Source organism: Brassica oleracea, chromosome C6 (assembly GCF_000695525.1).
Source record: "Brassica oleracea var. oleracea cultivar TO1000 chromosome C6, BOL, whole genome shotgun sequence".
In the NCBI taxonomy this organism is placed as follows: domain Eukaryota; kingdom Viridiplantae; phylum Streptophyta; class Magnoliopsida; order Brassicales; family Brassicaceae; genus Brassica; species Brassica oleracea.
The window spans coordinates 27088139-27100471 of NC_027753.1; the positions used below are offsets into that span (position 1 = coordinate 27088139).

At 40.6% G+C, this 12333-nt stretch overlaps 1 protein-coding gene and 1 pseudogene across 1 annotated transcript in view; both read right to left on the reverse strand.

Moving 5' to 3' along the window:
* Nucleotides 1-2300: 2300 nt before the first annotated feature.
* LOC106297875 lies at nucleotides 2301-9275 on the reverse strand (annotated as a pseudogene).
* A 2140-nt stretch (nucleotides 9276-11415) lies between these two features.
* The window catches only part of LOC106297876 (putative F-box protein At4g10740), a 1833-nt gene continuing 915 nt past the window's right edge, over nucleotides 11416-12333 (reverse strand). Inside the window, exons 3-4 of the mRNA XM_013734025.1 lie at nucleotides 12074-12172; nucleotides 11416-11909 (exon numbers count right to left, since the gene is read on the reverse strand). Coding sequence (XP_013589479.1) covers nucleotides 11607-11909; nucleotides 12074-12172 — 402 coding nt within the window. The 3' untranslated portion in view covers nucleotides 11416-11606. The remainder of the gene's footprint in view (nucleotides 11910-12073; nucleotides 12173-12333) is intronic.

A 12333-nucleotide genomic window follows, 5' to 3' on the forward strand; every position in this document is an offset into this window, starting at 1 on the left:
GCTCCAGAAATATGAACTCTTGCCCTCAGGCAATCCAACAGTACTCGGTTTCGTGATAACCAGTCCATCCCAAGAATGATATCGCAAAACACAACTCCATCTCTGACGAGTCTCTGAACCAATCAGCCCTCCAAGCATAACTGGTACACCGCAGTCAATATAAATAGCTCCCAACGTTTCTATGTCAGCTGTCCAAACAGACACATCTCTGAAATGATCAACACTGCCAAAAACTGGAAAACATACCAAGCATAACTCCAATATCACACAACTCAAGCTGTCGCACCCAATCCAAAAGCGATCCCCACGAGTCTACAAAATAACCATGCCTCCAAGGCAGTAAATATACTCATACACACGAATAAAACATGCCAACTCATGGCTCACATCTCATACCACATAATCTCCAATAACAAAAACTCGTGGAGCGATGGCTTGAAGTTTGGGTGGTGGCAACAACATCACATATCCACATGCGGACAATCTCCAAACACGACAGATGAAACTGATACACACCTAAGTTATCTATCAAACTGTGACATCATCTATATCTCGAACATCTGGTTGAAACCCTATTAGCTAGAGTGCGGATGACGATGATAAACTCATCGTCAATAAAAAGACACTTGGGTTAGAAGGTACTGAACAGAAATGTGTTGTATTTTTCTTTCTTTAAAACTCCCAAATCCCCAGATTCAAAAATCTTTTAAAATCGATTAAACCCGAATAAAGACCGAGTCAAAACCGGGTCAAAACCATGTCCCAACAAATCGCCATCCCGGGTCAGAGCCGGGACGGAACCCCGCTCTGATACCAAAATGTAACACCCGTATTTTCCAGAATAACTTAAATAAATAAAAAGTCTGAAATCTCAATTTATTACTTCTCAAAAGTCAACTCCGAAGTCGTAAATCTAATAAATAGCCATAAACATAATAACGTAATAAATCCCGAAAATATCGATAAAAGCATAAAACCGCAAGTGTGAAAAAGGAATGAAATAGAACTCACAAAGCACCAGCCTGATAGCAATCACTCCAGCTCGTCAGTCTCATCTGAAAGAGGAAAGAATAAGAGGGGTGAGTAACATGGGAGTTACTCCGTGAGGTATGGGATGCTAAACACGCAAACCACTGACTTGAGTAAATAGAACTCCCATTATGGAAGTTTAGCTCTAACATGAACACACACGACGCCTAGCGCGTCACACAAACACAAACAATGCGATGATAGCATATAGCTAGTCCATACACCCCGCATCTCTTCATATGGATATATAAAACGTAGCGTCGCTAGTACATTTGCACGAACACACGAGTTATATTTTAAAAATATGGTTGTACCAGTTGATAGATTAAAAAATAAAATAAAATTATTCATTATAAATGATAAAATGATTGTGTTTAGAAATATATTAAATAATTATTTAATATATATAAATTTTTAAAATGTATATTACCATTTATATAAGATAAATATTTTTTTTTGCTAAGCTAAGCAAAAACAAATAACCCCGCAAATGCGCAGATCAAGCTCTAATCGTTTAAAAACATAAAAAGAAACCTACAAAAAGCTGGCCCAACAATACATGGGCTTGAAAGCTCACACTTCTAGTATAATGATAGGTATAGAAATGCCTCTAGCTAGGTATAGATGTTCGGATATCCAATTAGGGTTCGGTTCAATATAATCGTCTTTTTAGGTATGAAATTTAGTTCCATTTGAATATTCTTAGTTATCTTAGAGTTCGGTTTGGATTTGGTCGGATTTTTTTCGATTATATAGTGTAGATCGCCTCTGAAGAAGGAAGGTTTGCTCACTAGTGACGCAAGAGTGGTTGAAAGAAAGAAGGTTGGGCTCAAGAAGGCTCGTAAGGCACCACAATTCTCGAAGCGTTAAAAGAAGCTTTGTTTTGTATTATTGTTGGATCATCAACTCTTCTGGTACACACTCCTTTGCCTCCACTTTCTTTTTATCTTCATGTGTTGATGAACCAATCTCTGTTTAGATTGAATATAATGCAAAGCCTAATTCATTTTTTTACATCAAAAAGTCATCATTTTATTAATTAAACTTGAAGTAGTCTAGAAAACTAAACTAAAATAGAAAAACCAGTACGAAACTCGGTAGCTAACTGGTCGGCTCGGCTGTTGTCTCGACTCGAAAATCTAGCATTTTCTAGAAACTTTCCCTTTGTAAAATTCATTATAACATATATAGTACAGTTCTTTCTGATTGAAAATAACTAAAAATCTTGTTCAAATGATCATATCCTTGTGTCTGATTTGCTTATTATCATATCAACGCTTCTCTGAACTACTTTTGTGTGGCTTGATCTGCACGAAACTTGGCACATAAGGGCACACAAGTGGCGAACACTCTTTGTCTGATGGTTCTCTCATCATATCTACGCTTTTCTAAACTGGTTTTTTGTGGCTTGATTTGCACCAAAAATTTTCACTCCAAAGATTTTTACTGTGTCTAATTTTTTGTCTCTATCTTTACCAAAACTCATTGCGAGTTTCTTCTCCTCTTCAACAAAGAAACCCCCATCTGAGATCTTCCTGATAAAGGTACTGAACATGTTTTCTGGTGCGGTAAAGATAAACCTCCATCAGATGATACAAGAGGATGCGTCAAACACATGTCTTCTGGTGCGGTAAAGATAAAGGGATCTAAGGTTACTGGCTTCTGCCTCAAGTCCTTCATAACCTTTTCTGATAGTATTGAGCATTAAGCTCTTACAAGTACCTACTGGTACCTCCTCCCTTTTTCTTCTTATGTCGTCTTCTTTTTTTTAGTACCTCTGTCTTCTCTATTTCTTCGTGTTATAACTCAGGGGTGCTCCCAAACTTGTCCTTTTGGACCTCAATATTATGATATATTCAGTGTTAAAAAAAAGGTACTGAACATACACACTCTCAAGAACTTGCTCCACAACACCTTTTGTTCATCAAGCGTATCACTGATCCATATATCAACCACAAGTGATTCCCTAGACTGAAGTAAAACCGAAAGCTTCTCATCTCTCACACAAGACAGAATAACGAGATGTTCAAACCGATGAGGGAACGGTAGAGTTTGAAGCCCTCTGAATCTCATTCTTGTGAAATCAAAACAAACCATATGAGCGATCTGTTTTAGTGAGTCTGTAGCGCACCAGTAAGTGTTTCCTTTGAGAGAAACACCACGACCGAAAAACTTTATACCTCTAAACCCATTAAAACGTTGACGCATCCATGAACTAGAGCCAAAATCGGACGTTTCATATAATAAAAAGTCTTCTTGGATTTTAGCATCTATAAACCTCAAGATTTTGTAGTGTCGACGATGACAAGAATCTCCCTCGTACCCGATAGCGTACTTGTACTCGGCACGTACGTCAGCATGTCGTCCTCTTTCGATCCACCTTGTTTGTCCCGGACAAGGGTTTTTTTTTTGCCAAAATGTGAATTTCATATAAATATGAGAAGAGTTTGTAACTATACAAAAGGGGTTTAAACTAGGTCAAGTTAGCTAAGGCAAAAAATAAAAACAAGGCTAAGTTGACAGTAAAGAGATCAAGATTGCTACTCATATCGTAACCAAAGCTGCATCAGGGGTTGAAAGCGTTTGAGCTTCCTTTTTCCTAGGAGGACATCTCTGATGAAGCGATCAATCACCTTGAAAATAGCTGCTGGAGTTCGGGATTCGGAGTCATGAAGGCGCTTATTCCTCTCAGTCCAGATGCTTGAAATTGTAGCTTGTGAGACCAGCCTCTTAAGGGTTCTACTTGTTACAGAGTCGTTCAACGCTGTCCATTCTGCAAAAGCTATCCAAGTGTGGAACGCGCGATGAGAATGCCCAAGTCTCCGCAGAACCAAAGCCCAAATTTCCTCACTGATTTCACATTGCAGGAATAAATGTGTTCTGGTTTCATCCACCCTGTTACAGAGACAGCAAGAAGATGATATATTCATACCCCAACTTATCAATCTCGTCCTGGTAGGGAGGCGGTCTTGGTGAGCTATCCACGCCATGAAAGCCTGACGGGGAACATGACCCTTGAACCAGATATTTCGAGTCCAGTCTTTCTCCTCTTCTCTATTTCGAACCACGTTCCATGTCTTACGAGTAGAGAAATTATTCAGCTCGGTTCCTTCAATCTCGCAGGCATAGTAATCGTCTTTTGGGGAGACAGCAGGAAGCGGGATAGATGTGAGATAAATCTGTAGCTCCTCTGCTGCTGGGGATCGAGCACCACGAAGAAGCCAGCCAGATTGAGTACAAGCTTCAGAGACGGTAGCGGAGAGAGAGATAGATAGTTCCCTTGGCCCCAAGTCACCAAATTTGTGGATGAATGGTCCTAAAGGAGTCCAGTGATCAAACCAAAAGCTTATCCGCTGACCATTCCCAATTTTAGCTCTGATGAACTGAGCTGCTAGGCCCCTCAACGACACCAGCGCTTTCCAAGTCGAAGATGTGGTTTTCTCTGCATCAAGGGACCAGAGGTTCTCGTCCTTCATTCGGTATTCTTTCACCCAGCTAGTCTAAAGGGAGTCACTTTTAGAGAATAGTTTCCAGAACAGCTTTAAACACAAAGTCTTATTCCAAAGACTGATATCTCTTAAGCCCAGGCCACCTTCACGCTTAGGGAGACAAACAGTTTTCCACGAAACTTTAGCAATGCATTTCTTCGTTTCAGTTCCACTCCATAGGAATTGAGAGCACATGCTTTCAATTTTCTTTATGCATCCTTTAGGCAGAATGAAAGCAGAGGTTCAGAAGTTTATGGATCCATAGATGACAGAAGATAGGAGCTGTCTCCTGCCAGCAAAGGATAATGCCTTAGCAGACCAGCAGTTGAAGTTTGAAGAGATCTTTTCCAACAGTGATCTGTAATCTGATATCCTTAGCGTTCTATACATCAATGGCAGCCCAAGATACCTGATTGGCATTGAACCCATGTTGAATCCAAGCCTAGAGATGTCAAGAGTCTCTGCATCGTTCAGACCAGCAGTGAAGAGTTCAGTCTTTGCCCTATTCATTCTCAGACCCGACCATAAGGCAAATTCCTCCATAGTATCAGCAATGCATTGTACAGAGCGGGATGTTCCATCAGTGAAAATCATTAGGTCATCAGCAAAGGAGAGATGTGTGACCTTGAGAGTAGACGTTTTTTTATGGTACCCAATAGATCCATCTAAGTACTTCTGTTTTAGTTGCTGAGAGAACACTTCCAAAGCAAGGACAAATAGGTAAGGAGAGAGTGGATCACCTTGGCGGAGACCCCTTGTTCCTTTGAAGTAGCCACAAGACTCGCCATTTATAGCCACTGAGAACTGAGTTGTTGTCAAGAATTTCTTGATAAGGTTTCTGAATACTGGAGGGAAATCAAGTGCTTCCAGGGTATGGAGAATGAAGTCTCAGTCAAGGGTATCAAATGCTTTTTGGAGATCAACCTTTAGCATGCAACGCTTTGAGATTTTTTTTCCAGTTGTAACCCGAGACAAGTTTTGTAGCCAGAAGAACATTCTCAACGAGCAGACGACCTGGAACAAAAGCCGACTAAGAGCTTGAGATTAGGGTCGGCAAATGTACCTTTAGTCTGTTGGCAAGGAGCTTTGAGGCCACTTTGTAGACTGTATTGCAACATGAGATAGGTCTGAACTCAGTAATCTTGTTGGCATTGACCTTCTTAGGGACCAGAGTGATAAGGGTCGCATTCTATTGCTGTAAAAGCTCCCCTGTGTTCAAGAATTCTCTGACTGCACCTATCATGTCCCGGCCAACAGCTTTCCAATTTCCGATGAAGAACTCGGCAGGGTAACCATCCGGTCCAGAGGATTTATTCCTTGGAAGAGACATGAAGGCATCCTGAATGTCCATGTCAGTGAAGGGAGCTGATAGAGCAGTGATAGCATCCTGAGAGCATTTAACTTGCATGAGAGAAGCAATGTCCTCTGGCGTAGAGGTTGTTGGCGCGTTAGAACCACCAAGCAGCCGTTGGAAATATGCTACAGCATGCTGCTTAACTCCATCAAGAGTATCAATCACCGTGTCATCGTCATCAATGAGGAAGTGGACGTGGCTCTGATTCTGTCTGACCCTTATAACCCGGTGATAGAAGGTTGTGTTTGCATCCCCATCCACTGTCCATTGGATCCGAGAACGTTGCCTGAGGAATTTGTCTTCAGCTCGTGCTAATTCAAACCATTTGGAATGGGCTTCCCGCTCTGCTTCATAGGTCGTAGAGCTTGGGGAGGTTAGAGACAGGTGTTGGCATCGGGTGAGTTGATCAAAAGCTTCTTGGACTCGCTTCTCCAAGTCCGAGTAGTTTTCTTTATGGAATGAACGAATAAGAGGCTTCAGGTGCTTTAGCTTTTTAGACACACAAAGCTGCTTTGAACCATGAAAAGACAAAGAGTTCCAAGTTGTTTTGATAAGCTCTGCAAAGTCAGGGTGCAGGTTCAAGTGGGCAAAGAATCTGAAGGACCGGTTCTGCAGAGGCTTCAGTTGATCAAGGAACACAACAAGGACTGTGATCAGACATTCCTGGTTCCCCAAAAACTGTAATAGATTCAGGAGACTGTTCCAACCATTCTTCATTACAAAGGACACGATCAAGCTTTTTGGAGACTGATGAGTTGGACCAGGTAAAACTAGTACCACTGAACTGGAGATCAGAAAGGGAGCACCTTTGAAGGCATTCCCTGAAGTCTCGCATACCCCTTGAGGAGGTTGATTGATCAGCGCGGGAGTGTTCTGAAGGTGAGATGATCTCGTTGAAATCACCCGTAACAATCCAAGGAAGACTGTAAAGCTGAGGTAAGCAAGAAGTGGTTTCAAGCTCGCCCCATAATAGTCTTCGTTCTTTTCTGCAATTTGAACCGTAGACAAAAGAAACTCCGAACTCACACGACTGAAATAGCAGTTTGACAAGACAGGTGAACATTTGGAGGGACTTAGATATTATTTTCATCTGCATTGAAGGCTTCCAGACAACCCAGAGCTTCCCAAGATCAGAAAACTAATAATTCTCCTCAGAAACCCAGCCAGGCAAGATATTATTAATCGTAGAGACCGCATTAAGCTGTTGTACATGAGTCTCAACGAGGCAACCAAAAAAAAGATTATACTTACGAATCCATTTCCGAAAGCTACGCTGCTTTACAGAATTATTTATTCCTCTTACATTCCAAGAAAAGAAATCCATAAAAAAAAGGGGGGGGGGGGGGTTAGAGGGTTTAAGAGCCTCTAGCCCTAGCTTTCAACTTCGCCCGCTTCTGATAGCTTTTGGAGAAGAACTCAATGAACTCATCACTGTCATCATCTGGATCATCCTCATCCCCTGAGAGAGATGTATCGGACGAGGAGGTAGAGCTAGATCGCTGTTTAGGTAGTTTACCATCAGCTGATAAGTCCACATATAGACTTCATTTGCTCAAATCATGGTGGGTAGAAACCGTGTGATCACTTTGCTCACTAGAGGAGCGGACAGCAGCTGAGTTCTTCTGAGGTCATGTGCCCTCATAGTTTGAAGCCACAGTTTCGAACGTCTCCACAGGTTTAGTTCCTTCCGCTTTCCGAGCTGTCTTTGGCTGACCCACAATTGGGAGCAGACTTTTTATAGGTGCCTTGCCCTTCTGTTTCCTGAGGTCAGGAGGAAGGTGGTTTGTTCTCGGGAAGGCAGCGGTAGTGTGCTTCACCGAGTTGCAAGTTTCACAGGTTCGGGGAGCAGATTTGCATCTTGAAATGGTGTGCCCAAATTTCTTGCAAGACTCACAGCGAGAGGGAAGCCATGGACAAGAAACAACTATTCTCCTTGTGTCACCTCCTTCAAACCGTGCTTACGAATTCCGGTAGAGGCTCACGAGGATCAATGACAGTATAGACTTTTGCAACCTCAATGTTAGTGAGGTTTTCCGTTGCCGGGTGTAAGCACACAGGATGCCCAACAAGCCCTGCAATCTCCTGAAGGGCGTCTTTGTTGAAGAACTGTAGAGGAACACCAGTGAGCTCAAGCCAGACAGGAACCATTTCTAACTCAGGTTTAATTTACTGGATTCCCGGGAACCATTTGGCAACAAACATGGTTTGGCCATCAATTTGCCACAGGTTCTGGCTGAGGATACGGCGCCGAACGTTGGGGCAGGGTACACGGAAAAGGTAAGCATTTCCGTCCATCTTGTTGACTGTTATGTCCCATCTTTGACGACTCCAGATTCCATTCACGATAGCATGAACAGCTCCACGAGCAGGGGCTTCTTCATAGAACTGGCCCAGGATGAAACACTCCCAAGCTTTCTTGTTTTTCTCAACCACTGCATTTGGAATCGTTACACATTTCTCACCCGAATATAGCGTGTAAGGAGTCTCCTTTGGAAAGAGCTTCACAGAAGCTTCTTTTACAGAGCCTTTCCAGAGGTCCGCCGGTGACTGTTGAGCCGCGATAGGAGGCGGAGCTTTGTCTATTGTGGTGGGTTTTCCAGTCTCCGGAGGAGCCAAAGAATGGGTTGCGGAACCAGGTACAATAGGGTTTACTGTAGCTAGGGTTTTGGATTTGGGGGTTTCGGTGTCTATGGCCAGAATAGGGATAAAGACTTCCTGGGCAGGGATGGGGGTCTGAGTCGTCTGGGTGGGGGATCCAGCCAGAGCGGAGACAGAGGGTTTCTTTGATTTAGCGGCTGAGGATGAATCAGGCGCCGACGAGGGTTGCTTGCTAGAGGAGGGGTTGGTCGCTCCAGTGGGAAGACGATCGGAGGGTTGCTTTTTCGGGGGTTTCTTTTTTGCCATGAGGGCGGGTGGGAGCCGCCGCCGAGATCGGCGACGGTGAAGGGAAAACAAAAGGCTTCGCATCTTGGGAGAGAAAAGAGTCAAGCGCGTGAGGCGCGTTTTCGAATCTTCCCAGACAAGGGTTCCAAACCAAAAGTCTCGATCCACCTTTTTTGTCTTTCAAGATGCATAGTAACAAACCATCGCAGTGATAAAGACTTGAGATACCTTGTGGGTTGGGAAAGTAAGTTTGCCTAGACGCTTTGTTGATGGGTTTTTGTTGACGACGATGATGTTTAGATAAACATTATGATCCATTATCATGATCATCCTAGACTCACCTGACTCCCTTGCTTCTTCCATGTTACTTTAACATTATGTTCCATCTTCTTTGCAAACCATCGATAAAATAAAGCGTTCCAAGCTTTGCACGTTGATCGTGCTGCTCTCACAGATTCTGAGGGAACCCTAGAGAAAATATCATCTATCAATTCGTCTGGAAGATCCAACATCGTCGTCATAGTTTTCGAGCTGGAACAAACCCTTCAAAACCCTATTTGCGTTTCCGTTCTTATATTAACCAAGGTGCATCATCGTTTATATAATTGAAGACACAAAAGACCCTAAATGAAGCTGGGCTAATAATACATGGGCCTGATAAGAACTCGCACTTCTAGTGCGGTGATAGACTGACTATGCACATGCCTCTAGGCTCTCTAGCTGTAAAACTTTTAAGTTCTTTTGAAAGAGGAACATGAACATCAAAGGACTACTCTTGTGAAATCAATTAAAATTTCACATTGGAAGTTTAGACAAATAATGTCTAGTATATAAGTAATGTCCAACTCAATAATTTCTAACATTTTATAGTATATAAGCCATATAATGAATTATTAATCGATGAGTTGGACATGTGTTTGAAAAGCCTAACAAGTGATATCATAACAAATCCGAGTTCTGATTACTGGTATAAGAGACATAAGAAGCTTGAGGAATTCATAGAGAAAGATCTGATACATATGTTCTTCGATGTCAAGTACAATCCATTTGTCTCCAAGGTTGAAAGAAAAATCAAAAGAAAACCTGACCGATTCATGGAGGTTCAAGATTTGGAGGCTTTAAGACTGTTTTTCCGTGCAATCACAAGACAAATTTAAACAATAGAAAATTCAACATTTTTACTAAGAATTCAGGCTGGACGTGTCTTGGTTTTTCTTGCTGCAGCTAGAAAGTATGTTCAGATGGGGTGTTGAAGAATGGGTTGAAAACATATTCCAAGGACTCACAGATCTAGGGTTATATCAAATGGGATGCTCTTAGGAATGGGATATATGAGAGTTGTTTTCAACATCAATGGAGATAAGAGATCCAAGTAAGAATCTACATCAGATTTGAAAAGAGTCTTGGGTGAGGGTGTAGTATAAATAAACATGCTTTCGAAACTTAACAGAAGAAACATTGTTCGAGTCATGTCTTTGTGCGATGAAGTTGCTTAGATCTTTTTATTTACTTTGTCTTCATTTGGTGTCATGTTTTATACAAGAAAAGCGTTTAGTGTTTGTGTAAACCCCATTCGATTGATAGTGGAAGTTGCATGAGACGGATCCTACCCGAGACGTACCAGCTAAAGGTTTGAAATTCGGTGATAAAATTCTATATGTTAAAAAATTAAGCAATCAATCGATCAATCATTCCTAACAAATATATACAGAATTGTGTTTCGTATATTGATATAAGACTACTTACAATGGAAGATTTATCGACTGTAAATAAATATTAATAATTGTTGATAAGTTTTACAATGGTTTGTTCTAAAAGAAAAATACATGATGTTGCAATTTAGTGTTGAAACTTATCACAGCGTTGAAAAAACAACACGAGTCTTTTTTATATGACGTAACAAAGGTTTATTGGACCAAAATATTAAGTTTGTCTCTCGGATTTTAATTGCAACGCAAATAGATGAATGAAGACAGGTGTACGAAATTGATTGGAAACTCATATTTTATAACTTTTTATCTCAATTATTTAACATCAATTATATCATAATAACTATAACTATAACTATATATATATATAAAAGTTTTATATCAAAATTCATCATTTTGATATTCTATAAATAGAGACGTGTTTCATTTCATTTAGACACAAAAACCCCATCTTTTTTACTATATTTTTGCTATTATCCCCCACTTGCAATTTTTTTTAAAAAAATTAATATATAAAATAAACTCGAAAATAAAAAGTATTTATAAATGTATTTATTTCTTAATTATTTGTTTTAATTTAAAACGATAATTTGTATTAATAATATGTAATCACAAAAAAAACATAAAATAAAATAAAGTATGACTAAAATTGGTGAGATAGGATGTTGTAATTTTTTTTAAACAAAATTATTTTAGAGAATAAAAATTAAATGAGTGTTGGATTGTGATGTGAAAATTAAAAAAATGATATATAAGATAGTGAAAATGATGTGGACTGAAAATAGATTGTTGTAAACATGTAACCAATATACATAATCTAACTGAAAATTTAGAGGAACACACACTTGTGTCAGTGTGTGTATATAACATACACTTGTGTCAGTGTGTGTATATAACATGCTTTTATATTATTATTATTATTGGATTGTCAACTGTTCTAATACACTTATATTGCCTCCACTTCCTTTTTTATGTTTGTGCCTTGTATGCACTTATAAATTGTGATAAATTCTCTCTTACAAGTTTTCTTGAAAATGAGATTGAATAAAATTTATTATAATAAGAAGAAATCTTGTTCAGACGATCGATCATATCCTTGTGCTTGATTCGCTTATTATCATATCTCAACATGTTCCCATCATATCAACGCTTCTCTGGATAGCTTTTGTGTGGCTTGTTTTGCACGAAACTTGGAACATAAGGGCACACAAGTGGCCAACACTTTTTGTCTGAAGACTCTCCAAGATCCAATTCTCTAAAGTATCCATCCTCTCCAAAGACTTTCACTGTGTCTAATTTTTCGTCTCCGTCTTTACCGAAAACCATTGCGAGTTTCTTCTCCTCTTCAACAAAGAAACCTCCATCTGTCCTGATCAAGCCAGTAAGTGGTCCCGAACTTGCTCCACGACACTTTTTGTTCATCAATCTTATCCGTGATCCATATATCTATCACAAATGTTTCCCTGGATTGAACTAGAATCGTAAGTGTGATGACCCCAACCCCAAGGTACCTCCAAAGGCCAACTTGTTTTTTTTAAAAAGACAGAAAGAGAGAGAGAGAGAGAGAGAGAGAAAGAGAGAGAGAGAGAAGAGGAAGGGAGAAAGCTTACCTGAGTTGCCACCGGAGCCACCGCGCCTCGAGACCACGTTGAGCTCGTCACCACCGTCCGCTGCAGCTTAGAATCGCCGGAAACCGCCATGCAGTTAAGCTTAATTTCGTCCGTTTAGTAATTCGACAATAACTTTCTAACCGTGATGAATCTCGTGAATCCAAGATCACCATCGTGTTCCTCTCGTCGAGACAAAGCCGTAGCCGCCGACCGCGCCGCAATCAGAGTCCGGATGAGCCCTCACGCGCTTCCGGAAGTTC